The sequence below is a fragment of the Protopterus annectens genome, chromosome 9.part0 (assembly GCF_019279795.1).
Source record: "Protopterus annectens isolate FY-2018-M chromosome 9.part0, PAN1.0, whole genome shotgun sequence".
NCBI classification, from domain to species: domain Eukaryota; kingdom Metazoa; phylum Chordata; order Ceratodontiformes; family Protopteridae; genus Protopterus; species Protopterus annectens.
In genome coordinates, this window is record NC_056743.1 from 1,137,396,808 (window position 1) to 1,137,422,470 (window position 25,663).

The 25,663-nt window shown below is 42.8% G+C and overlaps 1 protein-coding gene across 1 annotated transcript in view; it reads right to left on the reverse strand.

Annotated features, from left to right (window-relative positions):
• Nucleotides 1–207: 207 nt before the first annotated feature.
• The window catches only part of LOC122811867 (transmembrane protein 109-like), a 226,574-nt gene continuing 201,118 nt past the window's right edge, over nucleotides 208–25,663 (reverse strand). The window contains exon 3 of the mRNA XM_044083997.1: nucleotides 208–1,082. Coding sequence (XP_043939932.1) covers nucleotides 682–1,082 — 401 coding nt within the window. The 3' untranslated portion in view covers nucleotides 208–681. The remainder of the gene's footprint in view (nucleotides 1,083–25,663) is intronic.

The following is a 25,663-nucleotide window of genomic DNA, read 5'->3' on the forward strand; positions in this document are numbered from 1 at the left end:
TGCAGCATGAAGTGCAAAAATGTATTAAGAAAACGATTGAAAAGAGCTACAACAATATGCTGGTTTACTACTAAAACAGTACTAGTCATTGCTGTTTTATCAGACTCTGACTTCTTTTATATTACTGTAAATTAACAGCTGTAAACTATGTGCACTGTACTGTTTGTGTAGGCAAAGCAAGCTGAATCATTGTGCTACAGAAGGATCTGCCATATCAAGTTCTTTTATAACCTTTCATAATAAAAACTTGTCAGTTTATTTAAAAATAAAAATAAGGCACTTGAATACTTGTACATTCTTGTTATATAGTGCTGTAGTTCCAGCATTTGAAATGGGAAACAAATGTAATGACAGGGCTACAACACTAATAAACACATTACACAACAAAAGAAGAGCCATGCAAGGTATGGTTCCTTAAAGCCTCCATTCTGCCCCATTCCACATATATGTGAGACACTTTTACTGGCACTCATTTTGTAGCACCACTGTGGTTAATAAATGAGCTCCGTTTTTGTCTAGTCCTTTTATGATTTCTCTGCCATGCTGTTACCATAAAAAGGTGAAGTCTAGCAGCAACATTTGGAACTACCACACAAAATGTGCTCCTTTTTTGTTGTGAGTTGTAAATCTTAGTCCAAACATGCAGTGCTCTTGAAGGGAAGCTTGCAGTGCGTCAAACAGCTACTCATAATTCTCCATATCCCCTCTTCTAGGCTGTGTCACTCGTGACAGCTTCCAGCTAAGATCACTAATCTGGTTCTGAAGCCTGCAAACTTCCTTTTCCAAATGGTTAGACTGCGGATTGGATGAATTAAAAAGTTTCCCAAGCAGGATATAGAAGACTACAAGACCCAAAAGTATGGTAGCACGATGAACTGTGTTTTCAACAACTGCTATGATGTACAGGAAAGCAGAAAGGAAAAGCACAATCTTCAGCCACCAAAATATGCGCATCACAATGGAAAAAGCCAGGCCCAAAACAAAGGAGAGAACCAAGTAAGCAATCAGGGCTATAACTGTCCAGTTGAGGATGGTGTTTATCTCGTCAGGTGTGACATTCAGGTATTCTACAAACTTATCACCTAATAAAAAAAGAGAAGGAATAAAAAAAAAAATTAAAAATTGCAACAGCATTTAATTATTTTCCATGAGCTTAACTAACTTAAAAATGCTATTTATTTCTTCCTTTAGTTCTGTCCTTATTGCTTGTGTATCTTAATTGCAAGTAAAGGCATGTCTTAGCAATAACAAACTGAGACAGACAGACAGACAGATAAACTGACAGGTAAACAGAGAAATAAATCTCCAAACTTACATTTTCACAAAACGTATGAATGACAACAAAGAAAGGTGCAAGTAGCTATGTCTCTCCCATACTATCGAAAAATTAAAAACTCCATACAGGCTTTGCAAGTTATCTGTGGGTACATACATGTTTTTACATGACTCTGCTTAAATACATTCCAAAAGTAAATTCACTTTTCAGTCAAATTGGATTTTAACATTCATAAGACACATAACACTGTAAATACTGACCCATCAGTAAGACACCACACTAAACATTGCAACAATAGTGTGATGTGATGGTGGCTGAATGACAAAATAACTATGGATTGTGACACATGGCACTGCATTTTTACAATCTGCTATACAATTCGGACAGCTTGTCTCCTTAAAACAAAAGATCACTACTACTGTTGTTCTCAGACAGAAAATCTGGGTAACACAAATGGAAAAGTGAGGTTAGCCTAAGAGACCAAATCACGTCTGCTCAGCAATTGAAAGTAGCAGACCTACCACTTCAGTGAACCACTATAAAACTTGTAACAAACATACAAAGTTCCTTCTTAAGGATATGCTCAGAAAATAGAGCTGCATGAGGTAAAAACCATAACAGTATATATTCAAGGGAAAAGATCTTGAATTAGTATAAATGGACTTCAGTCTGTCCTCTTTTTCCATGGCCTTTAATGCTTCCCAGGAGTGAAGGGGACAACTGTCTCACTCTACTCCTTCCCTGTCTATCGTTAAGCACACCATATGAAAGCAACTCTGCCCTCTTATCATTTTCAATTCCACCATCAACAAAGTCATTATCTATAATAAATGAATAAAACTTCAGTGCCCACAGCTCATAAATATACTAGTGTAAATACAATGACATTATACAATTAATAACACACTGCTTATTAAGTATTCCTATTCAATTCTGTTCCAAGCCCAAGTGGATTTATGGGCTACTACAAGAGTGATTCACTCAAAATAGATTATAGTATACTTACTTCATATAGCTGCACAATCTTAATATGGGGAGTCTCACAATAGTAAAACCAACAGAATATCAAATAATACTATTTTGACTAATACAGGATGGCGAAACATTATTCCTGAAGTCCCTATAAAACTGCCACATCAAAATCTATCCTGTTCCTGAACTGGATATCTAGTTCATAGTGCTTTGTGAACATGTGGTGGATGTACAGGTCATAGCTTCATACTTAACTTATACCACGATATTTTTAAACAAAGTGAGTGGCAGCAGCAACAACGGGCTACACTATGATTTACTATCATCATCAACATTATTACTGTTATTACTACTACTTATTTTTCAAAGACAAAATGTAGTAAAATTGGCAAGCTACTTGGTGAAGTCATGAAGACCTTGTTCATCTCCCATAAAGGGGAAAAAAATAATGAATTTCTTGGTGCCTTTAGATATGTATTTGTTTAATTTCTCCAAGTTGTAACACCAGGGAAATACTGCAAAGTCCAGCTATCTGAAATTTTGTAAATTGTATGTTACTTGAAAATATTAATATGACTTGTATAGAGATGCGACACTGCCAGCTCAGCTGTATAATCATATGTCATTTTGAATAGTGATATGATTCATATGTTTGTCTTACAAATGTAAGAGAACTGTATGTTATGTACTGAGCTTCGAGAATGTAACCACAATGTAACCTAGTGGGAAACAGAAATGGATACAAGCCATATGCCTGTGCAAATGTATGTTTTAATGGTAGAAGCTGGGACATACAGAGTTAACTTACAAAACTTTAAGAAAATAAGTTGAAATTAAGTGCTTTACGATGTGCTATAAAAAAGTTAGTTTCAGTCCAGCAAGCAGACACAACGTCTAGAGCTAGGGGTTTTCCTATCAACTTGAAACAGAAATAATTACTAGGTTTCAAATTTAAAGTGTTTTTATTGCTCTGTTACTTCCCAGCAGCTGCACATCTGAGCGATGTTGGTTTCTGTTAGCCTGGGAATTGAAGGCAGGTGACAGTCTGATGTCATCCAGCTCACCCAGCAGTAATGTTTTGATATTAATTTGGGACCTCTCTCAGAGAGAGACAGGGCATTTTGTATTTGTCTTTAGACCTGGAAACATCCCACTAATCGGCACTTTTGCCTGCATGTTGCTCTATAAGTAAGATTTATAGGTTCATAGGTAGGTATTAGGCTATTGGCCCAAGGGCCTAAGTAAGCCTAACCAACAAGGTTCCCTGGCTTATGCCACCCAAGAAAGTTAATTTCCTGTGCCTCTGTCGAGCAGAGCCACAGAAGGGAGAATTTAGGCATAGTATCTCTTTTAGAGATAGACAGGACTACAGTAAGATTAGTTCAGATGGTTTCTGTATTTATTTCAGACTGTCCTGCAATGTTGTTTAAAATATTTCCTGTGATTCTGAACTCTGCAGTCACTGTGTTGAGTTACTGAGTATTATCTTGTTCTTTTATTAATTATTATTAAATATATTTAAACCTTTTAATTGTGGCTGGTTTGTTTAGAGAAATGTAAGCTCTTAGAGAACCTGCATATATATCTGGTGGCACTGTATAGGCCATTCCAAAATAGCCTTGGCCTTGGTCACACTTACCATTTGGATAATAGTAACATCACACAGTAGGATTGGTCACCCTTTGGTAAGGGCCTTAAAAGTAGTTGATAAGAGCTGGCTGGTGACAGTGATAAATTACCTTACAGTCTGGGCAGAAGGGGGCATAGCTAGTAAACCTGTACCAGCCTTTCCCAGGTGTGGGTTTGTGTTGTTTGTACATCCATCAAATCTCAAAGTGTGTGGGTCAGCTACATGGGCGGGGACACAAAACACTGGTTGGACAGAGAGGGTGCTGGAGGTCGTAGCTTGGCCACTTGGCTGAGATCTTAACCCTATAGCTGTGCCAGTGCGGTCTTATTGGGGATCTGGAGAAAGAGGCAAAAACCAGCCCCAGATTGACTGTGATCTCTGTGTGCTCTTAAGGGAAATTGTACTTTACTGTGTATGTACTTATCCTCCCAGTGTGCACATCCCTCACTAGTGCTAGTGGCGAGGATTGAGGCTCCTTGATTACTGGGCCAGTGCAGGGGCATCACATATTAATTGTTTGGCACTGGTGGGATAGCCACATCACATATTAACTTACTTGTAGTGGTGTGGATATTGAATTCCTGTAGCTTGTGTACAGTGATCACTGAAGGCATTTGTACTCTTAATCAGCCATGCATTGAGGCATTTGTACTCTTAATCAGCCATGCATTGAATATTCAGAGTTCATATCACAATTGCTTTATTTTTTGTTAGCCTAGTCAATCAAGGAGAGCAGGCAAGCATGTCAGCAGAGGAGTATGGCAAGCTGACAAGGAGCCAGTTGGCTGAGATGTGCCAGGCTAAAGGACTGGTGCATGGAAACCTGACTAAAGCAGACATTTTTGCAGCTTTAGTCATAACTGCATCAGAGAATAGCAACCAGGGGGACAATCAGAGTGGCTGTGGAGATGTACAAGTCTCAGAAAATGGACAGGTCAACCTTTTCACAGGGGACTTAAAAAAAGCATCTGGAGTTAAAGAGACTTGAGTTGGAGGCCAAGCATTTGGCAATAGAAGCAGCAGATAGACTGAGACACCTGGAAGCTGTGGAGAAGGAGAGGCAGAGGCAAGATGAAAAGGAGATGCTGACTCTTGGCCAGAGTCATGGAGGTAATGGGAAGTGAGTAACTGAACCCCAGAAGCAACAAAGGTCAGTAAATTTCTTCCACAGTTTACAGAGAGGGATAATTTTGATAGTTTCATTCATATGTTTGAGAGGGTATGTAAACAGTTTGATGTTGACCAGGGACTCTGGGTACGGTTCCTGACCCCCTTACTCCATGGTAAAGATGTAACTGTTCTTTCCAAACTGTTTGATACTGACTGTTTAAAATATAATATTGTAAAGACCTGTTTGCTAGAATTTTTTAAGCTAACACCTGAAGTTTATGGGAAAAAGTTTTGTGAGCATAAATGCAAAGCAGATGAAAACATTTGTGTGAGTATGCTGCTGGACCAAACACTTATTTTCATAGGTGGGTGAGTGGATGGCCGGTCACCACTTTTGACGGGCTGGCAGACATTTTGGTGAGGAACAAACCCATAGCACTTTGCCCGAGGACATGAGAATCTGGTTATCTGATAGACAATGCACTACTGTAGATGAGTTGGGGAAGAAGGGAGACCTATAACTAGAGAGCAGGGCATCACTGTACAGGAAAGGGACACCCAGTGCTGCTCATGGGTCTAAGAGAACCCATGGTGGACAGCACAGACTGCCCCAACACAGTCTGCCAGTAGCAGGGTAAGCCACTAGTCCAGGTACATGTCCAAGACCTAGGGTTAAATGTTTTAAATGCAACCAGTGGGGTCATGTAGCATATAGATGTCCATGGAGGCAAGGTGGGGAACAAAAGGTGGGAGAGCCAGTAAGTGGGAATGACATAATGCCAACAGTAGGTTGTCTCGAGACAACAGGGGCACCAAACTACCACAAGAGGTTATATCCTGAGTGAATGGGAAAGAGGCCATGGCTAAGAGAGATACAGCCTCTGACCTAACCACTGTGAAGCTTGCAATGGTTACAGAGGAGCACTACTTGCTTTGGCAGTCTACTCCAGTCAGAGCTTTAGGAGGTACCCCATTCCAAATACCTTTGGCTAGGGTTCACCTTGACTGGGAGGGTGTAAAAGGAAGTCAGCAAGTAGGTGTGTTTTAGGATATCCCTGCAGATGTCCTGATGGGGAATTATTTTGATAATGCAGTTACATGCAGTCAGGCTTGGAGACAAGCATGTGGGTCTGGTAGCCTGGGGGAGACCCAGACAGACTGCACGCTTGCAGCCAGGACTGGTGAGGTGCTTACTTCAGAGAGGGAGCTACCCTGTAGCAGTGAGACTGAAGGTGAGCCACAGCTGCTTGTAGATACTGATGTTCCCTTGGACAGAGTGACTGCAAGGGCAGAGGTGAGTAGTAGTACCCAGCCTGACAATGAGGCAATGCAGTCGGAGGATGCTAGACTTTCTCTGGAAGGGGAGCTGGGAAGGGTTACAAAGAGAGAGTTGAGACAGGCTCACCTCTCTACATTACAAGGCCTGAGGGATGTAGCTAGTGAGACACCGGATTCTCAAGGGAAGGGGGAATCTGCATACTGGGACAAAGAGTTACTGTATAGAGAGTGGACCCCTGAGGGAGGGCTAGAGGGTTAGAGAATACAGCAGTTGTTAGTGCTCAGAGCCTACTGTCTGGCACTGCTAGCCACAGCTCATGATATTCCCTTTGCAGGTCATATGGGCATAAAATGTACAAAGAGATGTACTATGCAGAACTTTTATTGGCCTGCAATTTTCAGAGATATAACAGGGTACTGCAGAACCTGTGAGCAGTGCCAAAAGGTAGGCAAGGCAGGAGACAAGGTGAAAGCTCCTTTGATGCCTTTGCCTCTGACTGAGGAGCCATTTCAGAGGGTAGCTCAGGATATTGTGGGGCCTCTGAGTATCCCAAGTTCCACAGGGAAAAAGTACATCCTAGTGATAGTAGATTATGCTACCAGATACCCTGAGGCAGTGGCTCTATCCTCCATTGAAGGAGAAAAGGTGGAAAATGTTTTGTTAGAGATTTTCAGCAGGGTAAGTTTCCCAAAAGAAATACTGACTGAGAGTTGCCAGTTTCATGTCAAATTTGCTGGCTTGTCTGTGGAAGTACTGTGGCATGAAGCACCTAAAGACCACCCCCTACCATCCCCAGACTAATGGTCTTGTTGAGAGGTTAAACTCTACACTCAAGACGATGCTATTGACATTTGCAGACCAGTTTAAGAGGGACTGGGACAAATATTTGCCCCATCTGTTTGCTTACAGACAGGTTCCCTCAGGAATCCATGTGTTTTTCACCCTTTGAGTTGCTGTATGGGCATAGAGTGAGGGGACCTCTAGATTTGATTCGACATGAGTGGGAGGGTGTGTTGGAGGGTGTGTGTGAATCCCACAAGGAGTCTGTTGTGGCGTATGTCATAAACCTCAGGACAAAGCTCAGGAAACTCATGGGCTTGGCCTCGGAGAACCTGGCAGAAGCTCAACAGCAGAAAAAGGTCTGGTATGACAGGAATGCTTGAGCTAGAGAGTATGTTCTAGGGCAGCAGGTAATGGTTATCATTCCTGTCAGACACAACAAGCTGCAGGCAGCTTGGGAGGGACCTTACAAAGTGGCAAGGAAGGTCAGTGATGTTAACTACATGGTAGAACTGCTAGGCAGGAAGCGGGGGCACAAATTGTACCATGTTAACATGATGAAACCTTACCAAGAGAGGGAGGCCCTTGTGCGGAGTATTTGCAGTGGATTGCAGGAGGAGTCTGAGGGGGATCTATGGCTACAGAGAGCCAGCCAGAAAAATCCCAAATTACTGTGGTGGAGCCTAGAGTTGCAGGCATATGATGGGACAGTGCAGCATGGTACTGGGGTCAGCAATGCCAAGGCAGCAGGAATCTCAAGACAGGGAATGGGGTAAGGTATTCCCAGATAGGCTCAACCTTCTGAATTTAGTGACTGCAAGGACTGAGGAGATATGGACTCATGTTTAAAGTCTGTTCCTGAGGTTCAGTGATTTAAGATTTGCTGAACTGTGTTAGATATTCTGGAATTTTATAAAAATTCATAAACTAAAATGAATGTGTGTGTGTGTGTGTGTGGATTAGCGCTAGATTTAAACTGGTAATGCCCTTTCTAGCTTTTCTGCAACATAAGACAGAAGTTCAGATCTCCCTTGAAAAGAGGCCAGTAGCCTAGTGAAACTAACCCAGTTAAAAAAAAGATAAATAAATAACTACTATAACATAGTTAATCATTTGTAAGTAGAGTGTTCCATGTTCTAAAATTTCCCTGTGACCCATACAGATATGTGTGTGTTCAATTTTGTTTTTGTATGATTTTGTTATTGGTGACTAGAGTGAGTACCTGTATTCCCATATTCCAACCTACAGTTTATTATAGAGCAGTACAGAGTCAGTGCTACCATGGTATTTCTTGCTTTTAAATACCTATTCATTCATCCTAAGGTAGAATATCTTCTTTTACATATAGTTTCAATGTGTTCAGATACTTGATCTTCAGTCCACAATTACACTTAAATCTTTATAAAAAGAAGTTATGTTCTTACTGTAATGTTCCATCTGTGTTGTTGATCTTCATTCATTCATGACAGATGGGTTTTGGAACTGACCCGGCTGATATAACAAGCTCACGCCAGCCAGAAACTCTTGAGCTAAGGTTACCCATAGTGCCCTTCTCCTCATCTCTTCAGATCGAGTTTGCCCGGAAGAATAAGAAAGCAAAGGCTTTGTCTGAGCAAATACCCTACCATGCAACCAGGAACAATTCTGAACATCCAGGAGTCTTTGGAGGGGGGTAGGAGGGTGGGATGTCATGAATGAATGAAGATCAACAACACAGATGAAACGTTATGGTAAGAACATAACTTCTTTATCTGATATCGTCAATCTTCATTCATTCATGACAGATGGGACAGAGTCCCTAGCTACCTTGGAGGCCCTATGGAAGGATATTTCCGAGCACCATAGAGCCAAAGGATGCTCTCCCCCTGGAGATCATGTCCAATTTGTAATGAGTGATAAAGGTATGAGGGGTAGCCCAAGTAGCTGCTGCGCAAATGTCATCCATAGAAACTCTCGAATGAAAGGCTAAGGAAGTGGCAACTGATCTGGTTAAATGCTTCTTGACTTTAGTTGTTAAACACATTTTATTTTGTTGATAGACAAAGGAGATGCAGTCGCTCAACCATTTTGCCAAAGTGACTTTAGAAACTGATTTACCTAACTTGGTCCCTGAAAAAGACAGGAACAATTGGTCTGATTTCCAGAATGATTTAGTCTTGTCTAAGTAAAAACACAATTTTCTATGTACATCCAATAAATGCAAACAATATTCTCCTTTGTTAGAAAAATTTGGGAAGAAAACTAGCAGGTCAATGGATTGATTAATATTGAAATCAGATACAACTTTGGGTAGAAAGGAGGGGTTAAATCCAAAGAAATACTCTCTCTTTGTGAAAAACTATGTTATGGCGCTTTACACACAAGGCCTGTAATTCTGATATTCTCCTGGCTGAAGTGATGGCTACCAGGAATAAAAAGTCTTCCAAGACAAAAATTTTATATTGCAAGTGGCAGCTGGCTCTAAGGATTGATGAGTCAAGGTCTGAAGGACTAGCGTCAAATTCCAAGGTTCAATGGCTCTTTAAAGGGTGGTTTTAAATGCATGACTCCTTTTAAGAAGGTTATGCAGAGACGAGATATTAAAGAGAAATCTTCAAAGCCAGGGTCAAGCCTTTTTCTCAAGACCACAACACAAATCTGTTCCATTTACTACAATAAATTTTCCTGGTGGATAGTTTATGGGAAGCTAGAAGTATTTTTTGTACAGGGGAAGATAGATTATTTTGCCTGGCAATTACTGGAAGTGGAGGTACCATGCTGTCAGCTTGAGGCTCAATAGGTTTGGATGGACCAACCCCTGTGGATATGACAGTAATCCTAGAGTCGGGTCTAGAGTCCATGGCGGTGAACTAGGCGAGGCCAAAGGAAGGGAAAGCAGACTTGGTTGGCCCAATAGGGTGCAATGAGGATTACTTTGCTTCTCAACCGATGTGCTTTCTTTAAAAATAGTGGAATCAGAGGAAAGGGGGGAAGGCATAAAGCAGTCCCGGGGGCCAATCATGTACAAGAGTATCCCTCAGGGATTCGGGCAAAGTAGCTGTTGCATTTGTGGTTGATGGCAGATGCAGCAAATAGATTGCAGCAAGGCCGACCCCAGAGATGAAAAATCTCTGATGCTACCTTGGCATTGAGAGACCACTCGTCAGGCAGGAGAATGTATCTGCTCAGTTTGTCCACAATCATGTTGGAATTCCTGGGAATGTGCATTGCTATCAGAAAGCAGCTGGAGGCTATCGCCCATTGCCATACTCTCATGGCTTCCCGACATAATGGGTAGGATCTGGTTCACCCCTGTTTGTCGATATACCAGACTACGACATGCTGTCTGAATGGACAGCAATTGTCTCTGATGGGAGGGCAGATTGGAATGCTTGCAATGCCAGAAGCACTGCCCCAGTTCTAGATGCTGATATGCAAATTGGCCTCTAAGGGCGACCAAGTGCCTTAAACTGTCTTTCCCTGAAAATGCCCCCCCCCCCCCCACCGCATCAGGGATGCATCTGTGGTCACTATGGCCTTGGGCTGAGGGGGTGAAAAGGGACAACTCCATAACTCCTTTACTGACTTCATCCACCAATTCAGATCCTGCTTGCAATGGTTTGTTATGCGGATTGAGTGGGACATAGAATGTGTTAATAGGAGCCACTGTAGTAGCTTCATATGGAATCTGGCTAGGGGAACTATGATGATAGTTGCTGCCATTCACCCTAGCAGTTGAAGGACTAAAAGAGCTGGGACTTTGTCCTGAGAAAGTATCACTCGGAGCTGCGATCTTAGCCTCTGTAATCTGTGATGAGGAAGAACCACAAGACAGCACCTCCTGTTGAATGTTACTCCTATGAATTCTAGGCTTTGAGAAGGTATTAGTTTTGACTTCTCCTTGTTTAATGAGAAACCTAAGAGCCATGCCAGCTGTAGTGTGTAGTGCAAGGCGAGAAGTAGTAGATGCTTGGTGGGGGCGGTAAGGAGCCAATCGTCTAAATATGGAAACAACAGAATCCTTGCAGTCTCAAGTGAGCTGTTACTACTGCCATACATTTGGTGAACACTCTGGGGGCTGTGGGGAGACCAAAGGACAGCAGTCGGAACTGGTAATGATTGGGCTCCCAACCGGAAATGGAGATATCTCCTGGAGCATTTGTCCATTTTTATATGGTAATACACATCCTGGAGATCTATCGAGCACATCCAATAGTCTTTTTCCAGAAACGGAAGGATAGACTGAACAGTGACCATTTGAAATTTGGTCTGTTTGGTGAACCTGTTTAGGATGCCAAGGTCTAAAATTGGCCTGCAGTCCCCTGCCTTTTTTGGCACTAAAAAGAACCATGAGTAAAATCTGGATTCTACTTGGTCTGTGGCACTGTTTGGATGACTCTTTTTTTCAGCAGCTTTTAAATTTCTTGCACTGCTGCATCCCTCTGACTTGGTGGAACATCAGGGATTCACCTTTGTAGCCTTGGGTAAGGATTGAAGGGAATGTGGTAACCTTTGGTAATTATCGGCTGTACACAGGAATCCGATGTCATTGAATGCCAGGCTATTTGGTGCAGAGAGAATTGTCCTCTGCTTCCAGAGGCAAGCAATTGGGCCGCTCTTCAGAAGCATTGGTAGGGCTGTCTGGCAAAGGAATCTCTGGAACCCTGGTTACACAGGCCCCCTCTGCCATGGGGGGGGGGGGGACGTGTCTTCCTGATGGGTTTCCCCCTCTGCCCCGGGGAGGAAACCTTGCCACATATGTCACGAAAAGGCCCTTGGGGATTTCTGAACCACATCCTTCCACTTCTCGTATTCCTGGTGTAGGATCGCTGGGGAGTGGAAAAATGTACACCCACAGTAGACAGGGTCTTGCCATCCTTTCCACACTTGACTAACATGTCTTTAACTTTTGGACCAAATAGAGAGGGAGTGGAAAATTGTACACCCACAGCAGACAGGGTCTTGCCATCCTTTTCACACTTGACTAACATGTCTTTAACTTTTGGACCAAATAGAGAGGAAGCATCAATGGGAGCACTGACGAAGGAAGACTTGAAGGGGTCTGCAAAGTTGCACAAGAGCATCCAGGCATGACGTCTCAAGACAACACCAGAGCCCCCTGCTCTGGCTGCCCCTTCATTTACATGCACAATCAACTGCATGGACGAATTAGATATTCACACCAGGGTGGGAAGATGGGAGGCAACTTTGTTGCGTACCTCATCAGATACTGCTCCTGCTAAGGTTCCTGAAATTTCTGTGATTAGGTCCCTTTGAAGATGGGTAAAATGTGCCAAATAATTCAATGACTGTATGGCAAAGGTCTTTGAAGCATAAACCCTTTTCCTTAATCTGTCCAACGTCTGAGACTCTGAAGGATGGACAGCAGGACTCTCATCTGTGAGTTTTTTCTTTGTGGTCACCGCCACCACCACCATAGCATCTACTGACAAGCCTTTGGAACAGTGGGGGGGGGGGGCAGTATTTTTCTGGTCTCCAGGGGATTGGCTCAACAGTGTCAGAGGTTTTCCAAGTGAGCTGCACGATGAGCTTGACCAACACATCAGCAGGTGAGGTTACCCAGGAAGAAGAAGGTTGGGCACGGAAAGCTTGCAAGAATACAGATTAATCCAAAGAAGGGTTGGTGGACTTCAAATCACCCCTCTATTTCAACATCTCTAGTATGTCTACAAAGGAGACATCTTCTGGGGGCGACCGTGGGTACCCTTCCCCCTCATCGTAAGCTGCATCTTCAGTGAGAGATTCCTCAGGTGAATCAATGTGCTTCCTCTTGCATGATCTCTTATGGGGTGGCTCATTTGAGGGAAGGTCTGAAGAGGACTCCGAAGAGAGAGTACCCTGCGGTAGGGTATCTTGCTACTCCCGTGCCCATTGCCCCACTGTAGTGGACTGTGGCAGCTGTGATCCAGATGACATATGTGACATTTAACTGTGAGCCTGCTGAGGTGAGTGCCCTCTCCATAACTTGGAAGGCAGGCCTGCCCAAAGAGGGATGGGAGCTGGGAACTGAGAAAGACAACCTCGGAACCGGGGTCACACTCCACTCCGATGAGCCAACCTCTAGGGAAGGAGCTGTGAGAGGACTCGGAGTTGTCAATACAACCGGAACCATACACAGAGCCGTAGAAGAAAATCAGTGCCATACTAGGAATCACGGTGCCAACAGACCAGTCATGGTCTCAAGGGTGGGTCGGCTCCAACTGAGCTGTGGTCCACAGGGTAAGTTTTGGAACCATGGTAAGATTCACCAATGGAATCGAAGAAGCTGGCACTGGGAGGGGCATTGGAATCGAGGACTCCAAGACCTGTTGGGAGGGATTGAAGGAGGAATATAGGTTGAAGTCTGTGGAGAAAATCTCTCAGCTCCTGGTGGGAGTGAGGTCCTGAATGGGATTGGGATGCCTCTGGCCGCTAGGAGCTGATCCACACGTCTCACTACGTTATCCTCCAAAAGGCTTCTGGTGGAATGAGTGGACATCCCCAATGGGGATTCTGGTCAAGAAATGGAGTAAGCTACTGTCCAACAAAAGGGTAAATGGACAGGCAGTATCGTGTCCTGGCTAGTGACTCAACCTTTGGCACCGTGGTCGAATGACCTAAAAGTTGTGATGGGGGAGTGACCAATTTTAAGAGAGAAGCTATTGTCAGTGCTGAGAGGGTCTGCGGTACCATGGAAGGGGTTGGTACCATGGCAATTGTTGTAGTCAGTTCTGTAGTCAAAGACGGCACCATGGAGCGAGTTTTAGGCACCAGTGCTGAGATAGTTGTCGGTGTCAGTTTGGCATGTTTAATCTTCTGTTCAGTATGAACCTGGGCTTTAAAAGTTTTCGGTTCCTGTGACTGAGGAAACGTTGGGACCAAATGACTCCTCTTCTTTGTCTCTTTCTTAGGAGGGGTTGATACCTCCACCTCAGAAAAGGCCTTTGAGAAAGGGGTTTTTAGCAGACCTTTTAAAATTAACTTATTTTTATGCTCTGCTAAGGTGTGGGCACTAAAGCCCTTACAGAGCTCACACAGAGGTTGAACTTTCAAGTGTGGTACTCCTAAACAGTATATGCAAGACAGATGCCCATTGGAATTTGGCATCTTCCTGCCAAATTTATCACACTGGGTTCCTATCAGAAGAGCAAATGCTTAAATTAGCGAACGCTCTTATACTGAACTTTAAAATGAGAAACCTGAAAATGCTGAAGGCATGGAACATCAATTTTATTTCCTCAGGGGAAAAAAAAAATCGATGGGCCGTTCTCCTGACTTTGCTGTTTTCTCCACTGTGGTGCGATATGGAAGTTGGTATATTTAAGTTGGGGAGAGTGTGGGTTGAATTCCCCCGCTTTATTTTGCCTGTACATTGTTTTTTTTTTTTCTGGATCAGCAAATTTTTTTCCCTGGGAAAAATGTGCTGATCTGTTCCTTCGCCATTTTAAGGTTTTGCTTTTTAAGTTCGATAAAAGAGCGTTTGCTATTTTTAGCATTCAATCTTCCGATATAGATGCCACTGTTTAATGCCAGTGGTACCTTTTTTTGTCAGCCATTGTCAACAAATCCAAAAAGAACAACAGTAAGAAATTTTGTGAAGCGATCAAGACACACACACGAAAATTTTTTTTTTTGTTTAATACCAACAATGGTAATAAAGATAGACTCAAGAGGGTAAAGGGAAGGAAAGGAAGTAATACCATTGATGGTACTGAGATTACCAAGAGGTAAGGGGAAGGGAGGGGCCTGTACCAACAATGGTACAAAGAAGCATCAACAAGGTAATTAGGAGAAGGAAAAGCACTCGCACAGTAAAAAGACATATATATATATATATATATATATATATATATATGACTAATCAATAAAGAGATTTTAGAAAAACAGAAGTGAAAAATTTGAAAGATTTGTGTGAAAACTATAACACTTAGCTTGAGAGCAGACCTAGCACATCTTGAATCTCTATGTGGCAAACGAGACCTGAAGAGATAAGGAGAGGGGCACTATGAGTAACCTTAGCTCGAGAGTTTCTGGCTGGTGTGAGCTTGTTATATCAGCCGAGTCGGTTCCGATGATGACGAAACTGAAACCCATCTGTCATGAATGAATGAAAATTGACATCAGATCTATTATGCTTTTTAACTCCTGCCTTAGATTAGATTCTTGGAAGACTTTGATTTTTAACTAGAACATGCGTATTTTAGACAGGATAAAGTCCTACGATTCTGGAGATACCAGCTCACACAACACTTGCAACTGGCATGGGGGAGGAGATGGTTAACAAGACTTGAGTCTGCTTGCTTCTCTTCTGGGAAGGAGAGAGTATTGTATTAATGAGCAAACTCACTGCAGTAGAATACCTGGCTGAGTCCAGGATCACATGATCACAAAGAATGCTTGTCTACAGTGAAACAGGGATGCCGAGGCACAGTGTGCATGACAAACCCCCCTGCATTGCCAATCCCTTGGATGCAGATATGCATACATGGAAGGGGCAGGTCTTAAAATCCTCGATCCTCCTCATCAAGTTGGCTGCTGGCATGCTTGCTCTTCATCCTCAGGGAAATAATTAGCTTTACGGTTCTTGCTCCAGGAAATGAATGGGTCAAAAGAGCAGCTGGTGAGTAAGCTCAGTAGTCTGAGGAACACAGAAAAAAAACTAAAGCATGTATATTTTCTTTTTGTTATTTGAAGTCATGCTATTACTGCCCACTCTTTTTTTGCAGAAAAGAGGAAAATCCTAGGATGCAAAAAACTCCCTTACTAGCCTCAGTAAGAAACTGAGATGCCTCATAAAATCCTCCAAAGCTAGTTACGAAAATAAAATTGCCGAAGATTCCAAAGACAACCGCAAAGTATTCTATAACTATGTCAAGAATATAAAAGGCAATGCTCAGATCTGCTCTGAGCTAAAACAGAATGGCATTAAATATACTGATCCGAAGGATATTGCCAATATCCTGGCAGATCGATTCAGTGCCAACTTCACCCCCCTCTCACCCCCTAAATGGCCCATCTCAATACCGGAAGATTGCCAAATTCCAGTAATAACGGCCACACAGGTACAAAATGCACTCTCTAAAGCCAAGAATACAGCATCCATGGGACCAGATGACATCCCGGGCTGTGTACTACATGAACTACAATATGAACTGGCACCTCACCTCACCTAAGTGTCATGTTTAATCATAGCCTCACCTCAGGTTTCGTGCCCACTAAGTGGCGCAGAGCTACAGTTATCCCAATCCACAAGGGGGGATCCACCTTGGATCCCGGAAACTACCGTCCCATCAGTCTGACAAGCCTTATCTGCAAGGCCATGGAGCGTATTATCATGGAACTTATAAACAAAGACATTGGCAACCTTCAAACACTGGACCCCACCCAGTTTGGGTTTGTGAAGGGCCGATCTTGTCTCCTGAACCTGATTGACTTCTTTGAATCAGTCTCCAGAGCCATGGACAAGGGTAAGGTGGTCCACACAGCCTATCTAGACCTTGACAAGGCCTTTGACACCATTCCCCACTCTGGAATCATAGATAAACTTACTAAGTTGGGCATTAATCCCTATGTCACCCAATGGGTTGCTAAATGGCTTACTGATAGAACCCACACTGTAAAAGTAGCCGACTCCAAATCCAGCTCCAGACAAGTGACAAGTGGAGTACCTCAGGGTTCAGTCCTGGGGCCGCTCTTGTTTGGCATCTACTTCTCTGAAGTACAGGTCAACACTAAGGGACTCTGGCTAACAAAGTTTGCAGATGACTGCAAACTGGGAGCCATTATTGAATCCCCAAATGATGTGGATACTCTACAAAAGGGCCTTACAGAAACAGATGCTTGGTGCCAGAGCCATGGGCTCAAGCTCAATGCCAAGAAATGTATCGTTATCCCCTTTGGGAAAAAGCATGTATCCATGAATTACCATATAGGTGGCAGTACACTAAACACAGAAAGTGTGATAAGAGACTTAGGGACACAGGTGGACAGTGGTCTCACCTTCGATAACCACATCGCCACAACAGTCAGGAAACCCTTCTATGTGGCACACCTCATCACGAAGGGCTTTTCATCCAGAAAAAAGGAGGTCATTGTCCCACTGTACTCATCCCTCATTAGACCCATTATAGAATACAACGCCCCATTTGGTATGTACCTCTCAAGACATCTGCAACCACTGGAAAGGCCTCAGAAATACCTCACTAAAAGAATCACAGGCCTAAAGCATATGCCCTACGCTGACCGCCTTAAAAAACTCCAGCTATACTCTGTCGCATATCGTCTACTCAGAGGCGATCTCTGCTTAACATACAAGGCCATGCCAAACCCAGAGCTGTTGGACAAGCTACACTTAAAGAAATCCCAATCCCTCAGAGCTACACGCTCCAGGGATCTAAACCTTGTCATCACAATAAACAAAACATGCTGGAGGGATAGGTTCCTGACCCAGAGACTCCCCAGACTCTGGAATAGATTGCCCATACATGTCAAGCAGAGTGCCTCTTTGGACCTCTTCAAGAGGAACCTTGACGATTGGATGGGAGAAAGGAAATTCACCCCAGGGATCACGTCAGTCGCCCTGCTAGACAGGGGTCCAGGAAAGTAAATAATGTGGGAAGAAATAGCCAGGGAATTGTTATGGCTAGGCTTGTATAGGCCCTAGGGCTGATGGCCTAGTACGAACCTATGAACCTATGAACTCAGCGATACCGTTAAAAAATGTAAGAGTACTGTAGTGTGTGCTTGATTTGCATATGAGACTGTTTCACAGGTTATATAGGACTGAATACAGACTTCAAGGGGATGGCTGGAGATGAGATATTAGAGAAGTGGGGGTGTGGAGGAAAGGGAAGTAAGTAATAAACAGATAGTGGATTTCAAGTATGTAGCAGGAATAAGGAGAGGCATTAAAGGAGCTGTAAAAATGTAGCAAACTGGGAAAATGCTGCTATGTTTTCAAGAAGAAAATACATTAAAAATAAAGTAGTTCTATTTGAGCTGTATCAAAATTTTAAAAGAGTGTTTAAATACTTGCTCAAAAGATAAAAGGAGGTTTTCCAAATGCTGCATACTGAACAGCTTAATTTCAGCTTTCCCAGTGTGGAAAAAGAAACTGATAGACAAAGACCAGTAATTCTGCCTGTTTTAGTAAATTCCTTTACTTGCTAGTTAAGTATACTGCCTGCCAGCAAAGAAGAAAGTTAGAAGCCCGAAAGAAAATCAACAAGAAAGGTGAAAAGAAAACACTGACTAAGAAGAATCCTGAAGCTGTTCAGAAGAAAGCAGTTAAAGCTCCAGCTTTGATACTACAGAGGACTTTCAGCAGTTTAGAGAAAAATAAATCAAATGTGCTCACAGCAGATTAAAATAAATGCAAAACTGAAGGACTATATCAACTCAAATAACAAAAGGCTGGAAACACTGGAATAAGCTTTAAACAGCTATTCAGATGAACTGATAAAACTGCAAAATCAGAGGTTGAAATGAAGAAAAGTCTGAGTAATGACATTGCTCAAGAAGAAGGAGGGATGTTTCAAAAAATGGCTGAGTAAGAGGACATAGCTCACAGAGAAAATGTAAGATTTTCTGCTTTACCAGAGAAACGGGAAGGAACAGAGTGTATTTTTTTGGAAGCACAGATGTGTAACTGGACTGGTATTCCACAGCAAGATTTGTTAACTGAAAGAGTACATTGTGAATGTTTGCTCTAAACCTAGCCATGAGAAAGCAGCCAAGACCTGTATTATTAAAGATGCAATCATACCACCAGAAAGAGTTGATTCTGACAAATCAAGAAAAGTTGGCTTTATTTGCAGACAATTTTATTTTGTACATGATAAAACCAGAAAAGGACATCTTGGTGCTGTGGAACATTGAGACAGTTTCAAGTCTTTTTGGAATGCAAAGTTAATGAAGGCAAAACTAAGGCTATAGCTGTAAACTATGTACCCACACATGAATTGGTTCAGCAATATCTATATTTATGGGGAGAAGATAAAGTATGTATTTAAGAGTATGAGTTAAGAGGTTCTTTTATGGCAGATTAGGATATGCGGGAAGATACTAAACAAAAGATAATACAAAAAAACAAGAAACTGGAAAAAAGAAGCTAGGTACTCACCGTAACGTTCGATCTGTGTTGCCCGTTTTCATTCTTCCTCAATGAATGGGTTCAGATCCAATCCTTGGATCTGGCTCGGCCACTTTCTAAAGATTCTAGGATGAGAATCTTGAGCTCCTCCCTTATCCATAATGCCCCAGATCACTACAATACTTCAGATCGAGTTTGCTGCTATCATATACTTTATAATTATAAAACAGAATAACAATGCTATGACAGGAAAGTGACAGCTGGAAGATCAGGAACTCAAACAGGAAAGATGATTCCTAGCAATACTTTTGTTAGGTCTCTCTGCCAAAATCAAGGACAGGGTGAAGGGGGGGAAGCTGAAGAAGAATGAAAATGGACAACACAGATGAACACTATGGGGAGTACATAACTCCTTTATCTGATGTTGTCATTTTCATTTGTTCCTCAGTGAATGGGACAGAGTCCCCAGCTACAGTAAACTTGGGTGGCCATCATGGAAGGAGGCTCCAGAACATCGCAGAACCAACAACAGCTCTATTTCTAGAAATAATGTCCAATTTGTAATGCGCAATAAAGGTATGAGTATTAGAAAAAGTGGCAGCTGCACAAATACCTTCAATAGAGGCTCTAGCCCAAAAGGCTGCCAATGTAGACATTGACCTGGCTGAATGTGCTTTCAGTTGTTTTAGTAAGGCAATACCTTTCAATGTACAAACATAGGAAATGCAATCTGTAATGCATTTAGCCAGTGTAGTTTAAAAAACTGATCTTCCCAATCTTTTACTAGTGAAAGAGACAAATAACAGATTAGTTTTTCTGAATTCCTTGGTCCTGTGAAGGTAAAAATGAAGTTGCCTATGTACATCAAGAAGATGAAGGGTGTATTCACCTTTCTTTTCAAATTTGGGGAAGAAAACCAGCAAACTGATGACCACGCCAATACTGGTTTCAGAGGTAATTTTGTTAGGAAAGAAGGATTTGTGCATAAAGTAACCCTGTCCTTGTGAAATATCAAATATGGTAGTTTGGAAGACAATGCTCGGCGTTCAGGTACTCATCTTGCAGAAGTTATAGCTACCAGGGAAAACAGTTTTCCAAGAAAGAAACTTGAGATCTCCTTTAGCTGATGGTTCAAAGGGGGAGAGTACTAAGGTTTGCAAAACCATAGCGAGGTCCCAATGTGGAGGTAAGTACCTTTATTGGAGATCTAAGTAAGAAGGTACCTTTCATAAAGGCCTTACATAACTTGGATGATGCTAAAGGAGAGGCATTATCTCCGATGTGATAGTTCCATATAGCTGCTAACTGAACACTGATAATGGAAAAACTTGCTCTGTCCTGGAAAATCAAGGCAAGGAAATCTAGAACCACTAAAAGCGGATTGGTAAAGGCATCTAATTCTCTCTGATGAGCCCAAAGTGAAAACCTTTTCCATTTACTTTTGTATATTTTCATTGTCAAAGGTTTATGAGAGGAGACTAGGATTTTTTGAACTGGGGAGAAAAGCCTGGAATTTCTAGCCATCATTGAAATTGGAGAAACCATGGTCAACTTGATCCTTGCAATATCCAGGTGAACTTGTCCTGATGGGTGAGATAGGAGGTCTGGACAGGGATCCAGTGTCCAAGCAGGATGTACTAAATGAAACCAAAGGAAATAGAACACACTCATCAAGGCCAGAAGAGGGCAATGAAGATTACTGTGCTCTTCAACTGAAGTGTTTTCTGAAGAAACTTGGTGATGAGAGGCAGAGAAGGATAAGCATAAAGGGGACCAAAGGGCCAAACCTGGATTAGAGCATCTCTTTGTGACTGTTCCTGAGGTGGGATAAAGGCAAAGAATCTGCTGCATTTGTTGTTTAGGGGAGATGCAAATAGGTCACAGCAAGTTGACCACGAAGATCAAGTTTGCCACTGATTGGTTGAGAGACCACTTGTGAGGCATGAGGATGGTCCTGCTAACTTTTTCCACTAGAATGCTGGATTTCCACAGTATTTGCATTGCTAAAAGAAAGTGGCTGGATGAAGTCACCCATTGCCATACCCTCACTGCTTCACGGCACAGAGGATAGGATTTGGCTCCCCGTTTACTGATGTACCAGATTACTGACATGTTGTCCATTTGTACTGCAACAGTCCCTACAGGGAGAAAGCTCTGAAAGGACTGCAATGCTCAAAAGAACCACCCTCATCTCTAGGACATTGATATACAAATTGGTCTCTTGTGGGGACAACGTGCCTTGTACAGTCTGTCCCAAGTAATGCCCTCCCATCCCAACTGGGAGGCATTTGTGATCAATGTGACACTGGGGGAGAAAGGATAAATGGACAACCTTTATTGGAGAAGATCCACCAAAGAAGAGACTTTCTGCAAACTTGAGACAGTTTTATTGGGTGATATAAGGGATAACAATGAAGGGACCACTGAACTCTCAGGGTCCATTAGAGAATTCTCATGTGTAAGTGGGAGTAGAATTAGAGTTACAGTAGCAGCCACTGACACTAGTGCCTTTAGGATAAATCTTGCAGGGGGAGTAGGAATAGAAAGAATCTGTTTGGTGTGTTTTCAATGTAAGAATTCTGTTTTGTGACAGAAGAGCTAGACAACTGACTGTGTCCAAGCACACCCCTATAAAATCTACAACTTGAACTGGTTGAAGATGAGATTTGTGCATGTTGATGGTGATTCCCAGTGAGAGTGACAGCTGAAGGAAGTAATCTCTGGCTTTTACTAGTAGATACCTGGTTGGTGCGGTAAGGAGCCAATTATCTAAATAGGGAAACACTCTGAATCCAAGTCTCAGTACCATGCATTTCATGAACACCCTGGGGGCTGTGGTGAGACCAAAGGGGAGGGCTCTAAACTGATAATGACTGGCTCCCAGCTGGAAGCGTAGATACCTTTGGGAGTACCTGTTCATTCTGATGAGATAGTATGCATCTTGAAGACTGACTGAGCACATCCATTCGTCCTTCTGAAGGTGCAAAATGGACTGAACCGTGACCATCCAGACTTTGGAATATTTTGCAAACTGGTTCAAATAGCATAGATCAAAAATAATTCTCAGGTCCCCTGCCTTTTTTGGCACTAAAAAGAACCTTAAGTAAAATGTGGATCCTGTTTGGTTTGTGGGACCTCCTGGATAACTCTTTTGTCTAGCAGCTTCGTAATCACTTGAGCCGCTAACTCCCTCTGATTGGGTGGAATATCTCTGGGTGGAATATCAGGGAGAATTTTCCTTGGTTTTACTGGAATTTGTAAAAAGGGAATGAAATATCCCCTGGATATGATCGTTTGCACCCAAATGTCATGTGTGATGGCTAGCCAGGCATTCTGGTGCTAGCATAAGTGCCCCCTAACTGCCTCCAGACAGGGACAGTCGGGAAACCTTTCAGGAACACTGGAAAGATCTGTCCGAGAAAGAAGCTCAAGATCCTTGGTTCTGCAGATCCCATCTGCCATGTGGGCAACGTCTATCACTGTAGTTATTTCTCCCCTCTGCCTCTGGGAGAAAATTCCCCACAAGACTCCTGAAAAGGACCTTGAGGTTTCTTGAACCACTTTTTCTTACTGCCACATTGGTTCCTAGAAAAGGGTCTCTGTGGGGTAGAAAAGTGAATTCCAACAGTAGACAAGGTCTTTCTGTTCTGTTCACTGCAGGACCTTCCAAGGGAGCATTGATGAATAATGCCTTGAATGGTTCTGCCAAATCGAACAATCTCATCCAGGAATGTCTCTTTATGGATATGCCTGAACTGGCTGCCCTCAAGGTACCATCTGTGGCATGCGAGATAATCAACCTCATGGATGCATTTGTAATCGATTGCAGGGTACCCACTCATTAGGAAAAGGACTTCTGTTCCTCTGCGGACATAGACCCTAGGGCAGAATTAGAGAGTTCCTTTATCAAGTCCCTCTGTAATCTGGTGAAATGTGCCAGATAGTTCAGCGATTGCAGGGCAAATGTCACTGATGAATACATTCACATCCAAAACCTGTCCAAAGCCCTAGGCTCTCTGTTAGGGGGATGGACAGTGGAGCTTTGTTCTGCAAGCTTCTTTTTGGTAGCTGCTGAAACAGCCATGGCATCTACAGGAATCCCTTTAGTCCAGTACTGTCCATCAGAAGGCATGCTTAAGATTTTGTTGAGGCATTTTGGAATAGGTTCCATGGAGTCCAGTTCCTTTCATGCCCTGCAGGAGACAAGATCTACAAGCTCATCTGCAGGGTGGGCAACCCAAGATGTAGATGGGCCAGACCCAAAGGCTTCCAAGAACACCAATTCCTCCTTGGAAGGGGTATGAGAAGACCAACCACCTTTCTGCTGAAGGATCTCTAAGATGTCTCCAACTGAGACATCTTCAAGTGGAGATCTAGGGGACCCTTCACCCTCATCAAAATCGGTGTCTTCTTTGAGGGATTCCTATGGGGAATTCAAGTGCCTCCTGTTGCACATTTTCTTCCAAGGGACCACCTCAGTCGGATGTTCTGGGGAGATATCAGAAGAGATGGGGAGTTCCCTGGTCGGGACTGCTTGAAAACTCTTCTGGGCTGGCTGTCCCTGAGGTGTAGGATGTGAGGGCCAAGACACAGAATCCAGAGAAGGCGTAGGGTATGGATCCAAGGAAGGGAGAGTCAACACTACTCTGGGTTGAGAGAAAGCCCTCTTCACCACCTCAAAGGCAGAGGGGCACAGAGAGGCAGAGACCAATCCCAATGGAGCCAAGGCTGCCGTTGCAGACAACCCCCATGCCTCCCCAATCTGCAGGAGGAGTCGGAGCCAAGCTATCAAGTGCTGAAGGTCCAAGAGGATGGCTCCAAAAACGTTGGAGTCAAAGTCAGTCCCTCAGATCCACTGCTGATGCTTCGGCTCTGAGAGCCATCAGGATAAAGAATTGTCGGAGCTGATCACGTCAGGAAAGAAGCCGGTGTCGAGGTTGAAATAACCTTCAGATCTGATGGTTCACCTCTTGGGGCTCTTGGATCCTAGGACTCTGAAACAGGTGTTTGGATAAGAAAATGAGCAGTTAATGGTTGAAAAGATGTTTTGCGGCTCAAGGATCTGATGGGATATGAAGCTGGTAAAACACCCAGCTGGATTTGTGTTTTGAGGAATTTCCTCATGTTCCTATCCACTTCTGCTTCAGACAAACTATAAGAAGTCCTAATGGAAGAGGGTATGGAAGGTGGCCCTGAGGACTTTTTCAGCATTTCCTGCAAAAAGGGGGACCTCAGTCTCAAAGACACCAGCTCTGGAGAGAACCTTCGAACACGGGCCAAGGAGATGGAACAGTCGACTGTACCAGATCTGAAGGTTTCAGATCTGAGATTTTAGGAACCTATTTTGTAGGTTCTACAGTTGGCATAGGCTGTGGAGATCGGGCAGGAGAGTGCTTACGGTGTTCCCTGGGCTCCTTCGATTTTTGGGAGGAAGGTTTGAACTCCTGAAGAACTGCCTAAAGATGACGCGGAAGCAGGAAGGAGGCCTTTCAAAATTACCTTGTTCTTCCTATCACTAATTGCTCTAGCATTAGAGGCTGCACAAATGGAACAACTGGCCTCCAGATGTGCAGGGTCCAAACAATAAATGCACTTCCTGTGGGCATCAAAACTGGGGATCTTATGCCCACAGGAAGTGCATTTTTTTACAATCCAGTTGGCTTATCAGCCATACTGGAAAAAATCAAAGTCTAAAAAAAGAGGAAAGAAGGAAACAGAGAAGAAATAACTACCGACAATGGTATTACGGGAAAATACCTAAGGGTATAGGAGGAAAAGGAATGGTATAAAAATTACTGAAAACTCAGTAGAGAGTATACAGAAGGCAAAGGGCTAAATTAAGTAATAAGTAGAAGAAAGACGGTCAAAAAGGTGGAAAGGAAAATGCATATTTTCACTCATAATATCTCAAAGATTTTGAAAAGCGGCAAACGAGATCCAAGGTATTCTAGTGGTCAGGTGCATTATAGGCAAAGATGGAGTTTGAGATTTGGATCCTAGAATCTTTAGAAAGTGGTCAAATCGGATCTGAACCTATTCATTGAGGAAGAATGAAAGTGACATCAGATCCCTTGTTTATGGAGGTTTTTAGTTTCTTTAGTTTTATATACAGGTCAGGCATATTTATCAACCAAAGGAGAATTTGTGGATAATAATTAACAAAGATTTGATGGATTTTATCAGGGAGAGGAAGTGGGCAAGGGTCAAATGTGATAAGCTTATCCTTCTAATAGAACAAGGAGGATTAACTGATTTGAATGGATATTTTACAGCTACACAGTTGGCTCATATACATAAAACAAGCAGAAAGCTACAATTCAAAGTGGAAATGGATTATGATGAAGCAGGGTGGAAATCCAAGAAATAAGGAGTGAGGTTTTAGATGCAGATCCTTAAGGAGAATAAAACAGCCATACAGAATATTATATTTATAAATTAGCAGAAAGTATTCTAAGAACTAAGCCAACAACAGAATGGAGAAGGAGATTCTGCTAATAGGGATGCTTGCAATTAGGGATACAGAGAATAGGAAAGAGGGGGCTGGAA